The 21,531-nt window shown below is 43.9% G+C and overlaps 2 protein-coding genes and 2 long non-coding RNA genes across 54 annotated transcripts in view; 1 reads left to right on the top strand and 3 right to left on the bottom strand.

Moving 5' to 3' along the window:
- Positions 1-12,778, bottom strand: part of LOC105681227 — a 52,741-nt gene extending 39,963 nt beyond the window's left edge. Inside the window, exons 1-2 of the long non-coding RNA XR_001102533.3 lie at positions 12,134-12,778; positions 5,498-5,818 (exon numbers count right to left, since the gene is read on the bottom strand). This is a non-coding gene — a long non-coding RNA (uncharacterized LOC105681227). The remainder of the gene's footprint in view (positions 1-5,497; positions 5,819-12,133) is intronic.
- LOC117152104 lies at positions 7-10,327 on the top strand. The gene is made up of 3 exons (XR_004462358.1): positions 7-1,111; positions 7,583-8,590; positions 8,684-10,327. It is a non-coding gene; the product is annotated as an uncharacterized LOC117152104 (long non-coding RNA).
- Positions 12,779-13,044: 266 nt separating the features above from the next.
- Positions 13,045-14,221, bottom strand: LOC100741152 (protein dpy-30 homolog). Of its 2 annotated transcripts, none has more exons than XM_012389731.3 (3): positions 14,069-14,221; positions 13,876-13,952; positions 13,045-13,432 (listed from the first exon to the last, which is right to left on the bottom strand). In XM_012389731.3, the coding sequence occupies exons 1-3, from the start codon at positions 14,082-14,084 to the stop codon at positions 13,190-13,192; spliced, it is 336 nt and encodes a 111-aa protein (XP_012245154.1). In that variant the 5' UTR covers positions 14,085-14,221; the 3' UTR covers positions 13,045-13,189. The 2 variants fall into 2 exon arrangements, with proteins under 2 accessions (XP_012245154.1, XP_003492226.1); XM_003492178.4 differs by having other exon boundaries at positions 13,876-13,955; positions 14,069-14,188.
- Positions 14,222-14,392: 171 nt separating this feature from the next.
- Positions 14,393-21,531, bottom strand: part of LOC100743637 (Down syndrome cell adhesion molecule-like protein Dscam2) — a 56,661-nt gene continuing 49,522 nt past the window's right edge. For 33 of the 50 annotated variants that reach the window (XM_024370038.2, XM_024370048.2, XM_024370040.2 and 30 more), the window contains exons 23-30: positions 21,074-21,313; positions 20,669-20,836; positions 19,989-20,126; positions 19,143-19,333; positions 18,705-19,062; positions 18,295-18,352; positions 17,857-17,862; positions 14,393-17,175 (exon numbers count right to left, since the gene is read on the bottom strand). In XM_024370038.2, the coding sequence (XP_024225806.1) occupies positions 17,091-17,175; positions 17,857-17,862; positions 18,295-18,352; positions 18,705-19,062; positions 19,143-19,333; positions 19,989-20,126; positions 20,669-20,836; positions 21,074-21,313 (1,244 nt within the window). In that variant the 3' untranslated portion in view covers positions 14,393-17,090. Of the gene's footprint in view, positions 17,176-17,856; positions 17,863-18,294; positions 18,353-18,704; positions 19,063-19,142; positions 19,334-19,988; positions 20,127-20,668; positions 20,837-21,073; positions 21,314-21,348 lie in introns of all 50 variants that reach the window. The other 17 variants (XM_024370055.2, XM_024370063.2, XM_024370062.2 and 14 more) reach the window with 3 other exon arrangements.

Here is a 21,531-nt window from a genome sequence, read left to right as displayed (position 1 = left end):
GGGTGCCGCTAACTTTTTAACTAGTTGCAAATTAAAATTTAACTCGAGGGTACCCAGCACCTTCACCTCTGTCGGCGTTTCTCGGTACTTTCTCGTTCCCCGGGTCTGGAGAGCGACAGCCTGTGCGACGAGACGCGTCCGCAGAAGAAGAGAGAGCGAAGAAAGTTTGCGGGAGTAGATTTAAAAAAAGAACCGGAGGTTGCTGAAAGTTATAGGGACCGAGGATCGAAGACGTTAGAGACTTCGATCATTTTTACGAGCGCTCCTGGTCACTGGCGCATCGTGCAACCGAGGATGAGAAGATACTGCGCGCTATCTCGATCCTGCTTTTTCTCCAAGCTGGCCCCTAACTCGACGCGATGTCTGCTTTTCGCGATCTACGAAGCGGCACAAATTTTTCAACTCCGGATATTTGCTAGCCTGTTATTCGTTGGCCGACCGAAACCAACGAGAGAGTACGAAATACAAGAACCACCAGTTGTTTCCATCCCGAATACTTCTGTTACGTTAAAACAACAATGGCATTCCCACGAACAATCGCAGCGGATTTAGTTAGTCGGGCATAATAGGTCTAGGGCGTATGTCGTTCTTTTTTTTTTTCTGAATGCATCACGGGGTAACGAGGCAGCTCCGTTACCGCGCGCGCAATATTTCAATTACCGCTCAACGTATCCTATTGTTTGCAGACGCAGCAGTCGACAACTTGGGATCTCCGTGAACCGGCTCGCGAAGCCACGAAGAAATAATTTCGAAATTGCCGCCAGCGATTTTTCACGAAACGACTGTGATTGAAACGCGGTCGCCGGCACGCGGATACGTGCGAACAGAGAGCGTCGCACACAAGCAAGACGACGCGACGGGTTCCGCGAGAAAAGCGCGGAAAAGAGTATTGCAAAGAGAGAAGAAAGAGCAGGTAACCCCTTTTGCGACGGGCCGAGGGCAGGAAGAACAAATTGCACTTCCCAGTCTCGTTAAAACAATGTCGTCGGGGGAACAGAGAAGAAGGGCAAACCGTGGCAGTGAGGGGCGGGCCGAAGGGAATGAGAGGTAGGAGGTGAGGGGCAGAGGAAAGCTAGGTGGCTGCTGCAGCTTCCAACGAAGGAGTATTCAGGTGGAAAGAGCTCTTCGCTCGTTAGCATTTAATTGAGAACCTCGCGAAGAGAGGACTTCAGTCCCCGGTAACGACGGTCGACGGGCTCGTTTAAATATTTTAATAATCTCTTGTATCGCGAACGGCGATTCGAATATTTAGCGGTACCGCGATATCTAGGACTCGGCCTCTTCCTTTACCGCGCTCATTGGAAATACATGGCAAAAGGATCCGCGGTAGGAATTTCCCACCGATCGAATCCTACCTACCTACCCACTTACCTACCTACCAACCTACCAACCTACCCACCTACCAACCCTTTGCAAGAACGCTCTCGCTTTCTTTCACGATCGAATATGGATTGTACGCTTTGTGGAAGCAATTAGAGCGAAATTTATCGATCATCCGACCACTGAATATAACTGTCCACAATAGAAAACAGTCGATGCAGCGTGCGACCAAACGATAGTGATTATCTTTCAACGTCGAACGACGAGACATTATAATTTGAAACGTCATTCGGATTTACATAGCTCGCTGGCGAATCCGCGATTTCGCAAACACCATGGTTTCCCGTTGACAATGAGCCTTACCATTCTTTATAAATCGCGATCGATTTGGTCAATCTTTGCCATCGTTAACTCCAGTTTTGCCAAACCAAACGAAAAGGAGAAAATAAGGAAACACGATTAATCGCATCGTCGATTCGATCGACCTGACCTCTATTCAGTCACGAAGTGAACCGTTGTAACGAGTGGCTTATATCGACCCTCGCGCACGGCCTTCGAATTTTCCGGTCTAATGGAACGTGCCATTTAGGCGACCACTTTGAGGCGACTCGATTTTCTCTATATTTTTTTTCTATTTTCTTCGCATCGTTACATCGACACACCTGGCAACACCTTACCCTACAGGTAAGCGGCGTACAATAGGCTCCACGTATCGTTGCACATACAAGCTTTCATATTGTGCGCCAGCCGAAGGCTCATTTATCATCCATAGAGGGATAATCAATTAATCGCGTGAATACGGTCGCAGCGAAGACTCGTATTTAATATTTAAACTTCTTGCGCGGGAGATTAATTCTTCACGCTCCGACAGGGCTTCTATGATCGACCTATTTATCAGCACAGCCTTTCGCCACTTTTCTCCGATGCTCGCGTTACTACGGAACTTATCAAGCGTTGTAAAATGTATTACTGCTGGTTCGTTAATTTTTCAGAAATATTTATGCAACCCCTCCCAGCTCGTTCACGGATACCCGGCAGCGTATCGTCGATCTTGCTCCTCTACGGCGCGATCCTTTACGACATCGCGCCGCGCCGTTTAGTCGTATAATAGGCGACGATTCTATCCACCGCCTCTTTATTAAACGTTCGATAATGCATTTCATGCCGTGGATAATCGTCACGGATCTTGCCTTCTGATTTATTCCCCTTTCTCTAGACACCCTAAGAGGATTCAAAAGGTATCCCGTACACGAACCTTTCTAACGTCCCGCAAAAATGTCATTAGCTTCCGCTAGGGGAATGCCCTTTGACCTTTGCACGATGAGAGGAAACTTGACCTGCGGCCAGCGTTAACCAGCCGACTTTGTAACCTGTTGTCGCCATAAGTAAGTCGTCCCTCTTTCTCTCTCTTTCTTTCTCTCTCTCATTTCCGCCCTTCCTCTCTTTCTCTCCATGGCTCTCTGGCCGCGGTCGATCGCATGACCCTACAATCCTGAACCCACCGCACAACCTCCGTATCCCTATCTTTCAACGAACGCTACGCGCGTCCTTCCGTTCTCTCCTGCCGCTGTGCTCGTGCTTTTCGGTAGATCAAGGTGACCTAGGTTCATTAGCTCATGACCGACGATGTACAAAGTTTCTCGGAACCTTAAAGTAAAGGGCGAGCTCGACAAGGCTGCAACCCCGATTAGCTTACACTCGCAAGATATCTATACATCGTCTCCCGGAACGATCGACAAATATAGCCAGAGTATCGTGTACTTCGACAGCATTAACCGGGTTTCTCTACACGGATTTCACGGCCGTCGGCTTCGTGTTTATACACACCGTTCGTGGAATGCGCGCCGGTACCTGGTGGTATTTGTTGTTTGCAGTTACTCAGCCCTCTATGTTTTCCTCCTACCCATCCTCCCAAACCATCTCGATCCCGCCTCGCTCCCTCTATCTAGTCAACCCATTCTCCCTCTCTCGTACTCTTAGCACACCAAGAATGCACCACGCGTTGCCCCGTGCAAGCACGATGCAGCAACATACTGTGTACCGAGGGATGCTCCGAGTACAGGAAAGGAGAAGACAGTCTGCTGAGAGGGATTTTATTATACGGTAGAACGGAGACCCGCAGGAATATAACCGTGGAAATGCACAAATAATACGAAAGCCGCAAAACAGGCGGCAGTGATAACATCGCGAACACGGTGACAAGAGAGAGGGACGAGAGGAAAACGTGCCCTCCGTTGAAGGATCCGCGACTCCTACACTAACCAACCGGCTAACAAAACCAACAAATATTTTTCATTGGCCGAGCACGTATCTCGAGAAAAACACGTTGCCCGGAAGATTCCTTTTGTCGAATCTCGCTTACGTCATGTCGGTTCTTCCAGCAATTTGCAACGGTTACGCGGTGACGCTCGTCGAAAGAGACACGTGCGACGAGCTATCCTCGAATTTCGAAGATTTCTGAGGATGACCGATTTAGAGGTAAACGAGAAGCCGCTTTTACGGCGCTGTAACGAGGTATCTTAATCGAAATCATACGGTAATACTACCGGGGAAAAAAAGGTCAGCGGTTTTACGCGGAATCTAAAAGTTTCACGAGTACTTTACGGAAGATAATCCGAACATGGGAAGGGAATTGATCGATCGTGCGCTTTGATCAACTCGCGGTTCGTGGACGTTATGGACCAAGTGTTCTTCTTCTTATAGAGATTACCTGATCCGAGGAATACACAGAGGAAAAATGTGGTATCGGAAGGTTTCAGATGTCCGAGCAATTTTTGATCGCGAGAGGTCGGAGGAACAGTAATCGACGTCTCTCGTTGGCCATCGCGTCATCTCTTTCCCTCTTTCTCACACTTGCGTGAGAGTACAGGAACGGATAGCAAGGTACACGGTTTCCCCATTATCGGGTGTTTACGACGACGACGAGGGGCATAGGAGGACGCACACACGAGGACGAGGGTGGCATCGCCGTCGGTGGAGATCGCATCGGCCGCTCCGCATAATAACTAGCTACCATGCATTTACATTTTAATACGGCCACTCTGCATAGCGGATAAAAGGTATATAGCCGACGAGGTTGAAATCATCGACCTCTGTGTGTCGTCATCGACACCCTCCGCGTCGCTCGTTGCTCGCGGAAATAACCGGTAAATTAGCCAGAACCGAACCTACAATTCAAGTTTCTTGGAACTCCTACTTTCGCCTTGCGCCTCGTTTTTCCCGGCCGCGGATTCTTGTTTTCGTAGCCGCGGTGAAAAATAACCGAAACGATCTCGCGTCAGAGTCGATGGGGCGCGAGTTTTTACAGCGGATGCTCTTGCAGAATGTCAAAGGAGCAAGCAGACTTGTTATTAATGCAGTTTGCGCGACTCGTCGAGGGCTGCAGTAAATTAAACAGCACACGCTGAAAGAGGAACCTATTGCGCTACTTCCAAGAAACGACCACCAGTACGGGGACATCTTTACTCGATGAAAAATGTACGGTTGTCTACCACGAAATGGCTGATTGTTGTTTTACATCTGCCTGTACGACATTTAATCCACGTCAGAGCGTAAACCCACGATATAATTAAGCAGTAAATCGTACGGTGAAATTTCTTAAAAGATATATACAATCGTCTGGGTTTTAATTAATATGTTATAAACAAATCTCTTCATTAACCGCTCCATTAGATGACATTAGATGATTTGAATGGTGTATTGACCTACCTAATTGTCGCGCAAATAAATTGTAGCGGCACAGGTGCGTAAAAAAGTTCAAGTGGAAAAATTCGAATCTGGGAGAGACCCATATTATTCTACCTCTGAATACTAACGATTGTTTTGGTTAACAAGGTCTAGAGGCAAATGAACTCTGGACAGATTGTTATTGCCGTTTCTTGTAATCTCCAGCCGAAGTTACATAAGAAGATTAACTTTTTGTGGTGGCATTCGTCGGTATAAACATATGAACGTGCTTCCTAGGACAGGGTATATTGTCCTTTCTTCGATCGACATAATAGCATTGAGCAAGACGATTACGACTGGCATACACTATCTCTGTATCTGTACTTGTACTTATGCTGATCTTAACACAATTGACTATTACGAATTCATCCACTCGTTCTTTTATCAAACAAACCTACACGTTTAATTCACCTCAAAATAATTTGAAAAATATTTGCTACCGAGAACTCACCATTCGATGGTCCCATCCAAATATCCGTCGTCGGTCGTTGAGTATCCAAAACAAAAAAATCAATGCAAGGTTCCTCGTCGACTCACATCCCAAGATCCAAGAAACCAACTAGATATCCATTAAGATAAGCCGAGACCATGTTTAATGGTGAATCCAAATGTCGGCAAGAAGGTTGGTCGGTGGTGGCGATGGTAGAGCAGCTGGGGTTGGCGGTGACAAAGAAGCGAGAAACAGGGGCGATCGTTTCGTTCCGTAGTTTATAGCGTTTTCGCGACGTATCCGAAATGCGATACTGTGGCTGGATAGGCCTTGAAAAATGTTCTGTAACAGGAAGAAGATAACCGGTTAGCTGTTTTGCAGGAACAACATCCGATAGAACGAAATCCATTCCGTTAGATAAAAAAAAAAAGAGAGAGTGAGAGAGAAAGAAAAAGAAAAAATGAGACAGGAGTGGAAGAACTGATGCAGAAGTAAAAAATTATTAAACACGATGATATCGGTACCATCCGGAGCGATGCAAATGGCCCATAAATTTGTGAAATTACATTGAAAATCAATGCGCTAGAGAAAGACAGGGAGCACGAGAGAGAGAGAGGACGCGCGTTTTAATAAAAACTCCCTACCCTTTTTGTCAACGTGCGCTGCTCTCAGCGATATTAAAACCCGAACTCGAACACAGCTCTCGTACATGTAGTAGTATCACCGAAATAAACGAGGCTAGATATTCTTAACGTTTTACTGGATGTACCACAACAATAGAAAAAAAAGGAGAAAGAGAAAGGACAAAAACGGGCAAAGTGTGGGCGAAACAAAAAAAGAACAGATTGACCTTATTCCCATAATAGCTCGACTCTGCCATTCGATCGACTCTTGTTTATCAATGAGAATCTAAGCCGCGAGTAAACGGTGGAACGTCGATAACCATCACGCTCGTACACCCTCGCGATTCTAGCAGCGTCGAAAACCTATCGATCCACAAAATCGATCCGACCTGCTTTTAGATCCCAGCTGTTTCGTCGTGCCGCGTATGTTTCGTTATCTAGACGATCGTTCCGCTGTAATCGATTCTACGGTCACACACGAAACAATGTTCGCTTTCCTGGAGAGACTGTGCCAGCGAACGATGAAACTGACGCTATAGGTTGCGCAGAGAGAACGCCGGTTTAACATCGGTGCCTGCGTCCCAGTGCACGCAGATATACAACGGTGATTTATTAGGTGGAGAATTCCAATTCGCGGGCTGGTTCATCATGGACCGCAGATCAATCCAGTAAACATCTTCGGCCCTCTCTTCCTGATAATTCCTCTTGCTGCTTGCGTTCACGTATGTCGTTATAAAATTGCCGTTAGCTACTTTCTGTTTCTCCAAGTCTTATTGTCACGTCGCGTAATATAAACGCCATCCCTCGTTGTCTGGTCGTCAGATATCCACCCTCCCTTACTTAAACCCTCAATAAACCCAAAGAGCCACCATAAATCTTAGTATTTCTAAAAATCAGAATTCTCAAAATTCTCAAAATTCTCAAAATTCTTGTAAATGTCTTTGGTTTATGGATTGTCCTTAAAACATTCCTCGGCGATCGCGTCTCTCCGCGAACTGTCGAACACTTATGGAAATTCCATACATAAGGACGTTTGACCGGATTAGTTGCTAAGCAATTAGCGTGACGAGAACGCGTCGACTGATCATGTCAGATTATAAAGGGAGGAAAAAGAGGAGCATTGTTTCGTTCGGATGAGATCCCAGAGAACCACAGCGAAACAATGAAAGCAGATTTTCAAAGGGTATCGAGAACTGGCTTAATTGCCGTCGCAATCGTCGATAATTGTACATCCGTCGGTTTTCCTAACGAGAAAATGAACTAATAGGGGTAGAAACGAGTAATGGTTTCGTTCTCTTCCCACCACTCCCACTGACCTTTCGTAGTCGTTATCGCACGAAGTTAGATTGGATTCGCGAAAAAGCAACAACTTCGAACGAACCCCTCTTTTTATGTAGAACGAGTCTTCGCCTTTGATGCCATATCAAACGAGCGTGATTGAATGAACTATTTTTTTACGTAACTGATAAATGTTCCGATCCAGGTCGTCGAAGGGGAAAAAATATGAATGCGGTAGCATGGTCATCAGGGTGGCGCAGCGGTATCGTGTCGTCCACGCCCTTACCGCGCCGCTTTTAGCGTTCCAAGTTAAGTTCTATCGACTGATTGGCAGTCCCCGAACGCTTTATTACGCTCCGGTCGACAATTTCGAGAATAAGCCATCACGGACAGTGGCGTAGGTACGGTGGGCGTCTCGAGACCTGCATCGAGACACACAGAGAATACGAACAGAGTCGGGTTTCGTGCGTACCTTCCGGTAAAGGTATCGGTCTGGAAACGGTGAATTATATCCCCGTAAGGTATCATTCTGCGGTAAGAGATGGCACGGTAGCTATCTGATTCCGTTATCTCGGCGCCATATACCCAGTCCGTGGATTCCGCGGCGAAATAACAGTCCTCAGAAATAACGTATTCCGTAGGTCGGCCCTTTCAGCGTCCCTCTCGGGTACGTTCGAACATGTCCGTCTTCATTCGCCTTTCATCGACTAAGCTTTTCTTCTTTTCTGCTCTGACCGCGAAAGACGAAGATCGGACGTGGTGAACAATGCCGCGTGACGTTGGGTGCGGCCAGAAAACTGAACCAACTCCGCGACTGCAACTCGCATATGTACCGCCCTGATTGTCCTACGTATACGCGTCCTTAAGAATTAAAGCGACGTTCATTGTCCCGTTACTTGCAGAGTCGTACGGCGATGAAGGAATTAATAATTACGCGCAGCCTGCACAGCCACGCCAGAAACTCACAGGTTTGTCACAAAAAAGAAAAGGGGAGATTGAAATCGCTACCGCGATCCTACGGAGATAAGCTAGTGTGTACGTCAGAATGCAGAATGATTTGGCGCGATGGAAATGTGTATGTGTACGCGTGTACGGCAAAATAGAACCGCGACCGAACTGAAACTTGAACTACTGGCCACGAACGAGAAGGAAATTTATCGACGATAGGCGAGATCGATGAGACTGAAAAGGCTCCCGTACAATATATATCCCGGTAGGTATACACGTGTGAGTCAGCTATTAATACTCACAAATTATAAATAATGTCGCTGCCGCGACCACAAATCAGCGTTTGCTGTAATACCAGCAGAGGGGCTTTCGACTGGTCGGAGGATTAAGCGCTTTTCGAGAGACGCCTACCTGCCGGTGTGGAGAGAAGATGAAGGGCGGAGAGAGAGAGAGAGAGGAAGAGAGGTAGCAGTCGGTTCTACGTCCAGCTGCGATCGAAAACTAAAACTCTGGGGAGTGGATCCTCTACATTAAACCCCATCCATAGAAACGTATTGCTTTGTGTAAAATGTTCCCTGATAATATCGAAGCTATTCCGGGTGATATTGATATTGCTATTGCTAGGGCGGATGATACCAAAAAAAAGGAAATCATGCCTAATTTGAAAAAACGTTCGAGACAAAAAGACGAAACCACTTAGGCTCTCTTTTCTTTCCAATTTCATCCTTAAATCTTATCTCTGGATATAGACTTTTTAAGCCAGGATATCGTTTTAGGAACGACACACATAATGATTTTCGCTGGTGAAATCAGCTTCGCACAATGCAATCAAACGTTCATACTCTTCATTGGAATGAATGCCCCATACTTGTTCTGTTTACGCGCATCTTGCATACAGTCCGAGGATAAACATCATTATCGAATTGATTCTATTTCGTCTAATTACTCGACGCGAATACGCTTCTGTATGGCGGATAACCTGGGAATTTAACGAATATATTTGTGTATCATTGCTCTCCAATTAAGACGAGCCTCTTCTTCGCGTGATAATAAAAGATTTTTCAAACAATGAAGTTCCCTATTGTCCCATCTAGCCGATTTACATAGCTATAAAAGAGAACGAGCCATTCGCAGGGGACGAGTAAGAAGCCGGACGACGCGACGTTTTCGAGTTTACACGACCGTGTCGACGGGACTTTCACGTAATTGCGCATCAATGTCCTTCAGGGAAATGTCTTCTCGAGACCAATAAGTCCTGAAGAGGAAGCAGAGCGGAACGGAAGGAAAGAAACGAGAGCATGAAATAGCTGAGGAGATGCCGTGGCATGATAACAGATGTCTCGCGTCGCGGATCTTGTCTCGTTGTCTTCGGGCAGTGACGCGGTACGCCAACATCCCCGGCATCGCGGTCCTTCGAGAAGCGAGAAGAAGCGAGGAGAGTACCGTCAAACAGATTGAAATCAACGGGAAGCGACTTCTATTTTCTCCTCTGCACTGTACCAGAGCCAGATCTGAAATGAAAATCTGTGGCCCCGCGAGCGAGGAACCGCAAGATAATTCAAAAAGAAGAGAATGACTGTAAGAAAGAGGGAAAGGCATAGCCCGGCAACGGCATAGCAAACGTCCTATGTACCTTCGCTCTGTTTCACGAAATCGCGAACGATTCAGTCAGACTGATTAAAATGTCCGTTTATAACGTGACCATATTACGAATTTCATTTTCGAACTGAATATATTCTCGAACCCTTCAGTTCGCAAGTTTCAGTTTCAATTTGCAAGCTGCAAACGTTCTGATATTCAATTAACGATTTTATATTACAACGGGCTTCGTTATTTTCAAAACAGATATTACATTTAATAATCGTAACTAGAGCGAAACCCAACCGGTATTTATTGTCTCAGGCTACGCGGCCGCGCTCGGACAAAAGTCCGTGTATCATCTTTCATGAACAAAATAAAATGCAAAAAAAGGATAGCGAGAGAGAGAGAGAGAGAGAGAGAGAGAGAGAGAGAGAGAGAGAGAGAGAGAGAGAGAGAGAGAGAGAGAGAGAGAGAGAGAGAGAGAGAGAGAGAGAGAGAGAGAGAGAGAGAGAGAGAGAGAGAGAGAGAGAGAGAGAGAGAGAGAGAGAGAGAGAGAGAGAGAGAGAGAGAGAGAGAGAGAGAGAGAGAGAGAGAGAGAGAGAGAGAGAGAGAGAGAGAGAGAGAGAGAGAGAGAGAGAGAGAGAGAGAGAGAGAGAGAGAGAGAGAGAGAGAGAGAGAGAGAGAGAGAGAGAGAGAGAGAGAGAGAGAGAGAGAGAGAGAGAGAGAGAGAGAGAGAGAGAGAGAGAGAGAGAGAGAGAGAGAGAGAGAGAGAGAGAGAGAGAGAGAGAGAGAGAGAGAGAGAGAGAGAGAGAGAGAGAGAGAGAGAGAGAGAGAGAGATAGCGAGAGAGAGAGAGAGAGAGAGAGAGAGAGAGAGAGAGAGAAAGTAGAAAAATATAAAAAGAGCGGAGAGTAGAAAAAAACTTTCTGGTTATCAGATAGAATTTTAGCTTGGTAAAAAATACGAGAGAAAAGAGGGCTTTAGCTCGCGCGAATCTGCTCAGTAAGCGTTTTTTCCCTAACTCCGACACAGAGAGACTCGAGCTAGAGAGGGGAAGAGAGCGGGACAGGAAGCTGTGGCAGAGTTTCCAGTTATGGAGAAAAATTTTATATTATCCGGAGTCGTTCGGAGACAGAAATTTCAAAAAACCTCGGCGCAACCTGGGAAGTCTCGCGCACTTATGACCGGTAAATCGTTTTCCGGCCTTCGAGATCGGCGAACTTACAAGTTTCGTTTCTTTCCCGACGAAACACGTTGCCGCCCGTCCTTTTTCCAACCTACCCCCCTCCGGTTCCTCTCACCCCATCTATGTTCAACTTTCATTTCCCAACCCGTAGAAACTTTCGATTAAATTTTCACAGAGGAACGCGCGAGGCCAAAGCTCCCACCTAGGTGGCTCGAGTAATTTCAACCGAACATCTCCTTTGACACGACCCGTCCCGGCTAATATAACGGTGCATATTCAAATTCGCAATTCGTGACATATTCCGTTCAGATGATCCGAGTGCGACTAGTGACTAGTACTAGCATAATCGGGAACATAATACACCCGCCTTGCCTTAGCCACGATGCAAGACGCGCGCTTAATCCGCGTTTGACGCTCACTAGCCTGTTGGCTGGGTATAGACGAACGTGCGATATTGTGCCAAACCGAGCAATTACTGTCGGTAATCTCGCTAATAGAATTCCAATATGCGTGCCAATTGAACCGAGTCACCGTATGGCCGTACGGGCATGAATCTGCAGATTGTGCGCGCACGACGAAAGCCATGACACGATTTGCCCATTAACTATACTCTCAGTTTACTTGATACACGTTCTTTGTGCATGGGCTCCTAGAGAGCGCTAACTGTAACACGATCGCGCGCGAACCTCGCTATTTCGTCTAAATACAAAGAATTACGAAAGCCAGGCAGGAAACATAAACTCGCTGCTACTGTATCTTTCCCTGGTTTCCATATTGTATCGCATCATATACGGTTCAATCTCAAAAGTTCCTACAATAGATACCCTATGTACAATACGATATGTAACGCGAATCTTCGTCCTATTTGGTTTAGCCAGACGAAAAAGATATTTGCTGGATATTACACAATATAAAAATTCTTTCCAGAAAACACGGAATAACAGCAGAAAAATAAAAGCAATATGAAGTTCACAGCAAATACACGGTGACAGCCGTATCAAGAAACCAAGGTAATATACGAGGGACTTGAATGGGAGCTCACCTCGTTAATTGGACTTGGTACGATGATGTTGCCGTGCGAATTGTTCCCCACGAAATTACCTCGATATCTTCTCGTTGTCGTCGTTTTGTACCAATGTCATACCGTTATCTGGGATATACACGAATTTTCTTCAGCATCGTTACGATCCACCGGTGCAATTAAACCGTTGATGCAACACACTACGCTCGACAAATCAACAACTAGATGGCACACGTCATTGGCGAAACGGCGTGCGCAGATTTTAAATTCGAAAAAATTGGTGTCACTTCCGGAATGGAACCAAATTAAAGTGTACGGTCGAACGTTGCGTGTCCATACGTATTATTGATCTTATCGAACTGTAAAATAAATTTCATGCCAATTCAGTGGACGATTACATTTAATTGCATCCAATTATATCGACGTGAACACGGAATACTCATTACGATTTATTGGACCAATGATAACGATCCTTCTCGTTTTTCATGGTCGATGTGAAACACATCGGTTCAGTGAAGTTCTATAAAGTATTTTTATTCAACCCGGCACGATCTGATTAAAATTTTTTCAGATATAAATTACTGGAGGTATCGTATATCTTAATGATGATGAACTTAATCTCTATAGATTTATACATTATAATACACATAACATACATATATATTCTATATTCTATATCTGTATATATATATATATAACAAGGTTAATTCTTTATATATATATATAGAATATAGAATATATATATATATATATATATATATATATATATTCTATATTCTATATTCTATATTCTATATAAATGTATATATATATATATAAAGAATTAACCTTGTTATTCACCAGAAAATTGTCATTAAAATTAAGCACAAAGATAAGCACCAAAGAGGAAACTCGTTACATTTTCTTTGCTATTTAACCACCAAAAAACTTGCCATACGATAGAAAGCTAATACATTTTTATTTAATTTGATACACAAATACGCCTTTTCCAACTTGAATATATTCCTAAGAAATGTCAATAAGTGTTCATAAACAATTCTTCAATTTTCACCACATACTTATACATGCATACGCAGTTCATTGACTAGTAGGTGGAGATTCGCCATTGTCATATTGACTTTTATTCCTCAACAAGTATCCAGCTAGAAAGCTAATGGGGTCAGCAGGTCGTTCCTTGGCTAAACTAGATAAAGCTTGTAACAAAATTGGAACTACAGTTTGATCCAAATATTGCCTCGTTGGCAGGGATTGTAATTCAACGCGTGATTTCTTTGGTGGTGCACCAGACAGATCTGAATCCTTATTCATTGCTAGTATCCTCTGTAACAATGAAAAACAATACAGCGGATGAAGATCAGTGTTAATTTTATTCTTACAAACATAACTAGAACTATGTGCTATTATTTTCTTTACACTTTTTATACACTTCACACAAAGGCAGTCATAAGAAGCACAAGATATCGGTAAAACTAATGAAACTGTACAAAAATATGCAAACCTAACTGCTCAAATAACCTAATCCAACGTCGTTGGTACAAAACCATACTTAAATTTCGTTACAACAGCTGTCATTAGTTTGGCGGGAAATATCAAAACTGTTTCGTTCGAATAATCCATTGTAAATTTGGATACATAAAATCGGCGTAACACTAGAAAAATATTCGATTAATAATCATATTTTAGAAACTATCAACGATAAAAGTCAACGTAAAAAGATAATAGCACAAAAGGTTACGCCTACATTTATAGGTTATCTAACTTACGTGCGCTGTTTCGCTCACAACATTGGTGAGGGGTTGTGCCGGCGTTGCTGGCTCAGTCCTTTCCTCCGTTGTGTTTTCTGCTATTACAAGAACAACACGTTGTTCGACATTATTATTAACACAAATTCTCGTCCGAAACGTATCCTCTAACACTACCTATTAAATAATAAAAAGCAAAATAAACGGTACGTACCACCGCCAGACGCCATCGTGCGAACAAATAATGTTACCAACTATTACGAGTTATCACTGCATAAACACCATTCAAATGTTACCATATCGTAAACATTCGAAATGCGGCGCGGTTTTTGATAACCCAGTAAAATATTAAATATTGCAAATCAATAGCGCATTGCTTTTGTGGTATAATCAAACGTGTTCTAATGGATCTTTAAAATATTTAAAACATGATATAGCGATTATTTTACAATTATTTTTAACGAAAAATCCAGTCCTTCGTGAACATACACATAGGTTGAATAAAAGATTTGATATTTAGGAATCTAAAATCAAACAATTGTTTCCTTTTTTTTTTGGTTTTATTTATTTAACGTAAAGTTAGACGCTACGACTTTGGTACAAAAACATAAAATATTGGTACTGAGGAAACGGTGTACTACGAGCGGATCCTCGAGTCCCTACGAACGCGGAGAAATACGAGTATCGTTGTACGAGAATGCGAACTTACAGCCAATTTAAAGGCGAGCACTGAGCGCAACACAGGGTACTAATTACGAAATGTCCCGAGTCTGCTTGCAACGGAAAAAGAAAACGATACGCGCTCCGCCGAAGGAGAAGCTCGAAGAACCGCCTCGTTGCTGCACGAAAACGAATATCCAAAATTACCAATGAACAAAGCATAATATATAGGTATAACGCGGACGGCGGCACCGACCGTTTCACAGCATCATCAAAAGTAACGTTAAACTTTGCGAAAAATAACGATACCAGATCGATCACACAAACGATAACGATTAAACGAGTAGTATTTCCAATCGATTAATAGAAGAAAGCTATGCGACAATCCGCGAACATCACGTTTTTTTTTCTTTTATTTTTTTCAGCTTTTGTTACTTAATATCGACGGTCACGTCTTCAATCGTACGGCTAATATCGAATATGTTAAATGTCTTTCGATTTCTCTTTCATCGCGTTAAGTTCCAAAGCATCAAAGCGAAAAGTTCCGCGAGCGTTATGTGAGTAAAACGTGATATACATCGTAAAAGGTGACTTGCACATGGCTACATTAATGTGGTAGAGCGCGATCGTAACACATACACGAGACACGAGACTTTGCGCAACCTTTAAAATCACATCGATGAGTAAAAGTGCGTCGGCGAGCAGAGTTGCAGCCACACATTCAAAGTCACAGATTCACGGACAAAGTATCCCGGCAACAGCTCGTCGTCAACGACGAGACATCCTTCGACCGTGATCCAAGTTCAACTGGTGTACCACTCGTGCATCGCCTCGGCAAATAAATGCAATATCTAGACATACCTACTTACAACGTATATATATGAACGTCAATGTATACATATATATTTATATTTATATATTTATATATTTTTATATATCTAAATAGTGTTGTGATAAAAACGAACTATGAGATACGCGTCGTAATTGTATCCTGGCGCCACATCGATATACAGGATTGAATATTCGAACGAACGGTGTTTCGATTTTTCTTATCTATTTACTTTTTTCGATTTCCAATAGCGCTCTATCTAATCGCATTTCTATGGCCTGATTTTTCTATTTACTCATCTATTACTCGACGTGTCACCATTGAACGAAAGAGAACGGCGCACCTCGCGACCATCCGTCCGACTTATGTCCTACTTACGTTTAAATCGGTACTTGTTGCTCGAGTTGCTTACACGTATAATATCATCGTCGCTTTTATAATTAAATTCACGTAGGTTCATAATTGATCGAGATTAGCTTGCGAATATATGTGTGTGTATAGCGGACTAAATATTATATAGGACGATTAAAAATCGACAACGAACGTGGTGTGTGCTTACGCGTTATCTTCTCTCCTTTTAAAGTATGGCATGTGATGTTTTATAATGTGGTCAGCTGACGATTTCGTGTTTCGAATCGTGATCTACGATTTAGCGTGCCGCGTTCTTCCTACGGATAAGTCGATCGGTGAAAAAGGAATTTTATGAAAATTTGTTGGTTCGACACACGCGGCGGAAGAAGTATCGATTAGACGCCACCACGGCATCGATGCGACCTGTTGCTTGACTACTTGCTACAACGACGACAACGACGACGCACTCTCTGCGACACTGTCGCAATACAGTGCTTTCTAGACTTGCTCTCCGCGACGTCGAGACTCAAGATCGTCAATCACCAAAAGGGGGGACACAACCTTCGTTACGAAATTATAAATTGTATATATATGTATAATATCATCATCATATATATATATATATATATATGTATGTATAATATCATATGCCTGTAGGGAGCGGCAGTGTGGCACAACCATGACTTAAAAAGCGAGTAACTAATGTATCTCGTGTGTACTTCCCGTGACTCGTGGCGCTTGGAAGCGACAATTGTAACCTAGGATATACCGCCAAAACCCCCGTGAAACGCACCGTCGCCGAGAGCACGCGTCGCGGGCCGGATTCTAGTCGCATTTTTTCAACGTCCACGAACATGCCGGGTGTGTTCGTTTTCTAACAAGACACTCGTTTAGGACGAATCGATGAGTTCGATGGTTCGTTAAGTTACACAAAACGACGCGGTATGTTGCCCCTCGAATAAAAATTACCTCTTCGCCTGAATCGGCAGTTAATCAATTTGGCAGTTTTGTAATATGGCCTTGTCGACAATTGAGCAAGAATGAGTGCGCTTATACGAAAAAACGCGAGATCGAAATAGAGAAAGGCCAAAAAGGGGATAAAATGATATGGTCGAAGACGAAGAAAACGGTCCCTTCAGGAGACAAATATCGTCGTCGCTGGTAAATCAACCTCAGGGTTGATTGTTTAAACGAAACGTCTCAACGAGTGTACCGCCTAATGCGATGGACCGAATCTATTTACTCGCGACGATGGTAATTTTTCTGATATATCGTTGCAATTTGGACCGACGACAGCACCGGGGGAAGAGTTAGCGTACGCGCTCTTTCCGTTTCTCTCGAATCTTCGGTCGCTGGTGATGAGAGAGACGGAAGACCACGGAAGATGATTTACAGGTTACACTGCCACAGTATCGTAGGGTGTGAGGAGTCCCCCGTGACCGCCGTGGCCGGCGCCGGTTTGCCGGCTGGGGGCTTCGTTTCTGTAACAGGCAGTTTATGCTTTCAATTCTCCTCCTTGTACTCGTGCGTTCCCTTTTACATCAGCGTTATTCTAAGTATCTGTATACAGATACTAGCTATATATCGCATTTTTCCGGTAGCTTCTATGCATCCAAAGGATAGAAATAAAAACTATCTGCACGTGATTCAGCGAAACATGCACTAGTTGCAATCGCCAGTACATTAATAATAAGAATCGTTTCATTAGTACGATAATAAAGATATTTTATAGCGGTTGTTAAGTTAGTAGCACCAGCGGCAATGGCAGCAGGATCTGTAGCAATGACAAAAGTAAGAGCCGTTAGCGAAAATAAATATGGCATCGATCGCAATCGCGATCGTGATCGGTCGACGTGATCTAGTGAACAAAAATTAGTATTATCTACGAATATCACACTTGGCAAAATGTCATGAAAATCGCATGCAAATACATATAAACTTAGTAAGCATTATTCGACCCAGGTAGAGATCTGATTGTCGTTGGTATGGAAGCGACGCTGTCGAAGCATTGACTGACCTATATTCTCGTGGCCACAAAAAACTAGCTAAGAACAAAGTTAACGCAACTTCTAAAGCTTTCCAAAACTCATCTATAACGCGATTGTCGTTACAAGAATGCATCCTGCGGTTTAATTATTATTATTATTGTCTAACGAACTTACGGCTTCCTGCGTAAAGAGTCATGAAACAAGAAAAAGTCAGAGATACGTTAAGCAGATTGTCAAAAGGATTGTTCAGAATTCTTAGCGAAACCACCGTGCACTCGATCGCCATTATCATTTTGGAACACCCAGCGAATCAATTGGTCCAAATCGAATCCGAAGATACCAATGGTTTAGAAAAAAAAAAAGAAACAACAATTTACGAGAAGAAGAAGCAGGTCTGGCAAAATTACAATATTATATTATGGAGAATCGAGAAACGTATGACGTTTGTTCGAATAGTAAAAGTCGAAGCGACTAACGGAGTGGTTGGCCAATTTACTTTCGAGAAAGTCAATGACAGTTCTCGAGGCAAGAAATCGCTCGAGACACAGCGGCATGAACGGTGACGTTTCTTAATCGTACACCGTTAACCAAACTCACTCGATCTCTACTGACCTCTCTATGAGTTTACGCATCTCCTCGGTGGTCATGCCGTCCTTGCCGCGAGCATTCACTGAAATAGAAAAACACACGGCACGATTGACACAACGGTAAACTACTACGACGACACGTAGCATGCAAATCGTGGAAGCTAAACGATTAGATACACAGACTCCGCAGCGAGTCCCGGTTCATTCTTGTACGCCGTGACTCACTCGGCATGCCTATATTTTCTACTATTTAAAGACGAGCAGCGATAAGGAAACACAGAGCGAATAGTCGAAACGAGATCACCTTGACTCGGCTCAAGAAGATACAACGTTAAAAAATTGTTCTTCCCGGTAACGAGTCATTCTATTGTAAATTAATTCGCTTCGTAATTCGATCCTCTGATTCCCTACTCGATCACTGTTCTTTGTACTGACCGCCGTAGTTGCGGTTCACAAGTTGGTCGCGATCACACTCTGCTTCGCTGATCTCGTTGCTCTCTTTGCTGTCGTTGAAGCTGGAGTTGTTCTGGTCGTGGTTCCTTGGTGGTGGTGGGGGTGGTTCGGGTGATCCAGAAACGGGAATATTGCGGGCCGATCCTACACTGCGACGTCCAACAGAGCCACGAGATCCATAATGATCATAGGGAGCGCCGTATTGTCCGTATTGAGAGCCATATTGATCTTCTTCAGGAGCGCAGTTTGCCGGGTCATCGTATTCAGGAGAGAAGACGTTATGGGTTCCGCTGCCACCTCCTTGGGATGGAACTCGAGAGTAACGACCATTTTGACGTGGCTATGAAAAAAATGAAGAAATTTAATTCAATAAATTGAATTAATTAAACTAGGAAATATCTGTAGAAAGAGTTATGATACCATAGACTGAGATCCAGAGCGGCTGTGAGCAGAAGCGTTAGTAGGATGTCCAACAGGTGGTCCCATGGTACCAGAGTGTCCATTGCCAGGGTGAGGGAAGGTCTGGAATTGCATAGCCTTGCTGGGGTCCATTTCTTCGCGGAATCCAAGAAGGTGGAAGGTAGCGTACGGGCAGATCTCATCCTCCATGCCTGAAAGAAACAATCACTCAGGGTAGACACTGCAGTTATAGACCTGCTTGAACTAATCTATTCATTGTATAGGATTATCTCCATCAATCGGATAATCTTTCGCAAGGTGTTGGTCTCGTGCAGTCATCGCTATCGCTAAAATTGTCAGGTACCTACGTATTACATTCCTATGTTTTTCCTCTTGTCTCGTACTTGCTTGTCAACGAGAAATATTTAAGGAAAGATTTCATGCATGTTAGTCGTATAGGTACAGGTCCATTTACATTTGCTCGATTTTCGTATCTTATGATAAATATCCTAGATATCGTCAACTAAAAACTGACGAAGATCAAGTGAGAAATTGGTCCTGTTCCGCTTAGAAAAGTGGGACAAATCGAAAGAGGTGTTTCCTATGAGTACATCGTGTTTATCTGTTTGCGAAACCAAAGGGTACCAGAGCGCAAGCATGCGAGGACGTGCAAACATTAAGAGGGTTACATCAACACGGTGTAAGAACCGTGGAACTCAAAGGACTTACGAAGACCGACTGCAACCAGCCAATAGCTGCACCGGCCGTAGGTTAGTAATCGTAGTCTCGCGATAGACGAAGGCTCGTCATGGCGACACAAGAAGGAGAAAGAGCACTTCGTTCGGGTCTTTAACTATTTTTACCAACCTCTGTGGGAGAGAGCTTCGGCACTGCCCATACGGGGTGGCGGTGGACATCTTCGATTCGGTGCGCAATGATTCAATTCTTCGTACATATGTCGTCTGGGATCCCACGTCGAGTGGCTTCTTATCGAGCCTGTTCCACCTATCGAACATATACTACAAAGGTCGTACGACTGACTGACGCTTACCAATGTTCGGTTTTGGCTCGCTGCCATATCGGGGTGATTGATTTCATTGACGATTCACGGAGTCATCCGAGTGAACAAGGTAATCGTTCATGGTACACGCTTGGTACGCGCAGCAAATGTGATAAGCGCAAAATAAGGGAGGAAAGATAACCGTTCCCGTGGGACATACATATCGATTAGGTGTAGAGAAAAAACATTTTGAAGCGAGGCAAACAATAAAACAACTGGCATTGACTATGATCAACGCGTATATAAATAATGTGTCTGGACGTGTATGTGTGTGTGTGTGTGTGAGTGAGTGAGTGAGGTTTATCAACGACGTATCGACACGCCGATTTGTCTGACGATGGTGAGGTCTAAAATCGTGTCACCTGTGCGATTCGATCGTGTGTCACGTAAAATAAAAATAACGGTAACACTATCGTGCCGATGCGACAACATCTAGACAATAATTGGAATTTAGCTAGAAATCATATTGTAGGCAGTTGTGGCTTACTTATCACTGTACCTCGCTTGATGCGATCGCAGGTGTTATAATTTGAGCCAGGAACAGGGGGCAGTTTGCGATTCGGTGGGGCGATGTATCCAAGTTCGTCGCGAAGATCGGGCCTGCGTTTGTCAAGGGTAGCTCCGCCAACTCCAGTTTGCTGATATACCACATCGTCTAAAAGAACGAACGATACAAATGCCACTCGAGAGTTCGACAATATCGAGCATTCGGTATTCGATTTGGATCGATTATCAGAAAAATAATTTCTCCGAACATCTCGGATTAGTTTCATCGTTAATGTCATTTCCATTCAATCGATAAAAATTTTCTTTTACTTACAAATTATCCTTCTGATAAACTTCCATCTATGTTCTCATAGCAAGATAAAATAATAAAAAAAAATTGGTATACATTGTCCTTCGTAATATTTCTCGTCGGCTGATGAGATACCTCGCAGCCGTGTTTGTTCCGGACCTCGAGTTCTCCTAGACAGCGCGACGCAAATCACAACTATGCCTACAATAATCACAACAATCGTAGCTCCCACCGGCACCACAACGTTCACGTCGAGCCAGCTAGGTAACCAGGGGAAATAACGCCTGACATCCGTGTTGTCGTTACCATTATTGCGTACAGGGGGTGCGATCGTACCTGTTCGTTAAAACAATAAAAAAAAGGAATATTACCTTTATCACCACCATGGCCCTTTCCTCTGAGAACGCAGATCACGATGACGGCAACGATTATAACAAAAATAGCTGCTACCACGGGTACGACCAGATTTAAGTTAGCCATGAAAATTTTCATCGGATCTTCGTCGTTGCCACCACCGTTCACATCAGGTAGCTCTCGGGCCGGTGCAATGGTGC

The sequence above is a fragment of the Bombus impatiens genome, unplaced genomic scaffold (genome assembly GCF_000188095.3).
Source record: "Bombus impatiens unplaced genomic scaffold, BIMP_2.2 scf_0664, whole genome shotgun sequence".
NCBI classification, from domain to species: Eukaryota; Metazoa; Arthropoda; class Insecta; order Hymenoptera; family Apidae; genus Bombus; species Bombus impatiens.
Note: the sequence above shows the minus strand (reverse complement) of the source record. Positions and strands in the feature narration are given on the sequence as shown.

Bases quoted from the DNA above. Each gene is read 5' to 3' on its own strand.
- LOC100741152 (XM_003492178.4), bottom strand. The intron at 13,433-13,875 runs GTAAGTTAGATA...TCATTGTTACAG, and splicing joins TTGTGAGCGAAACAGCGCAC to AGGATACTAGCAATGAATAA.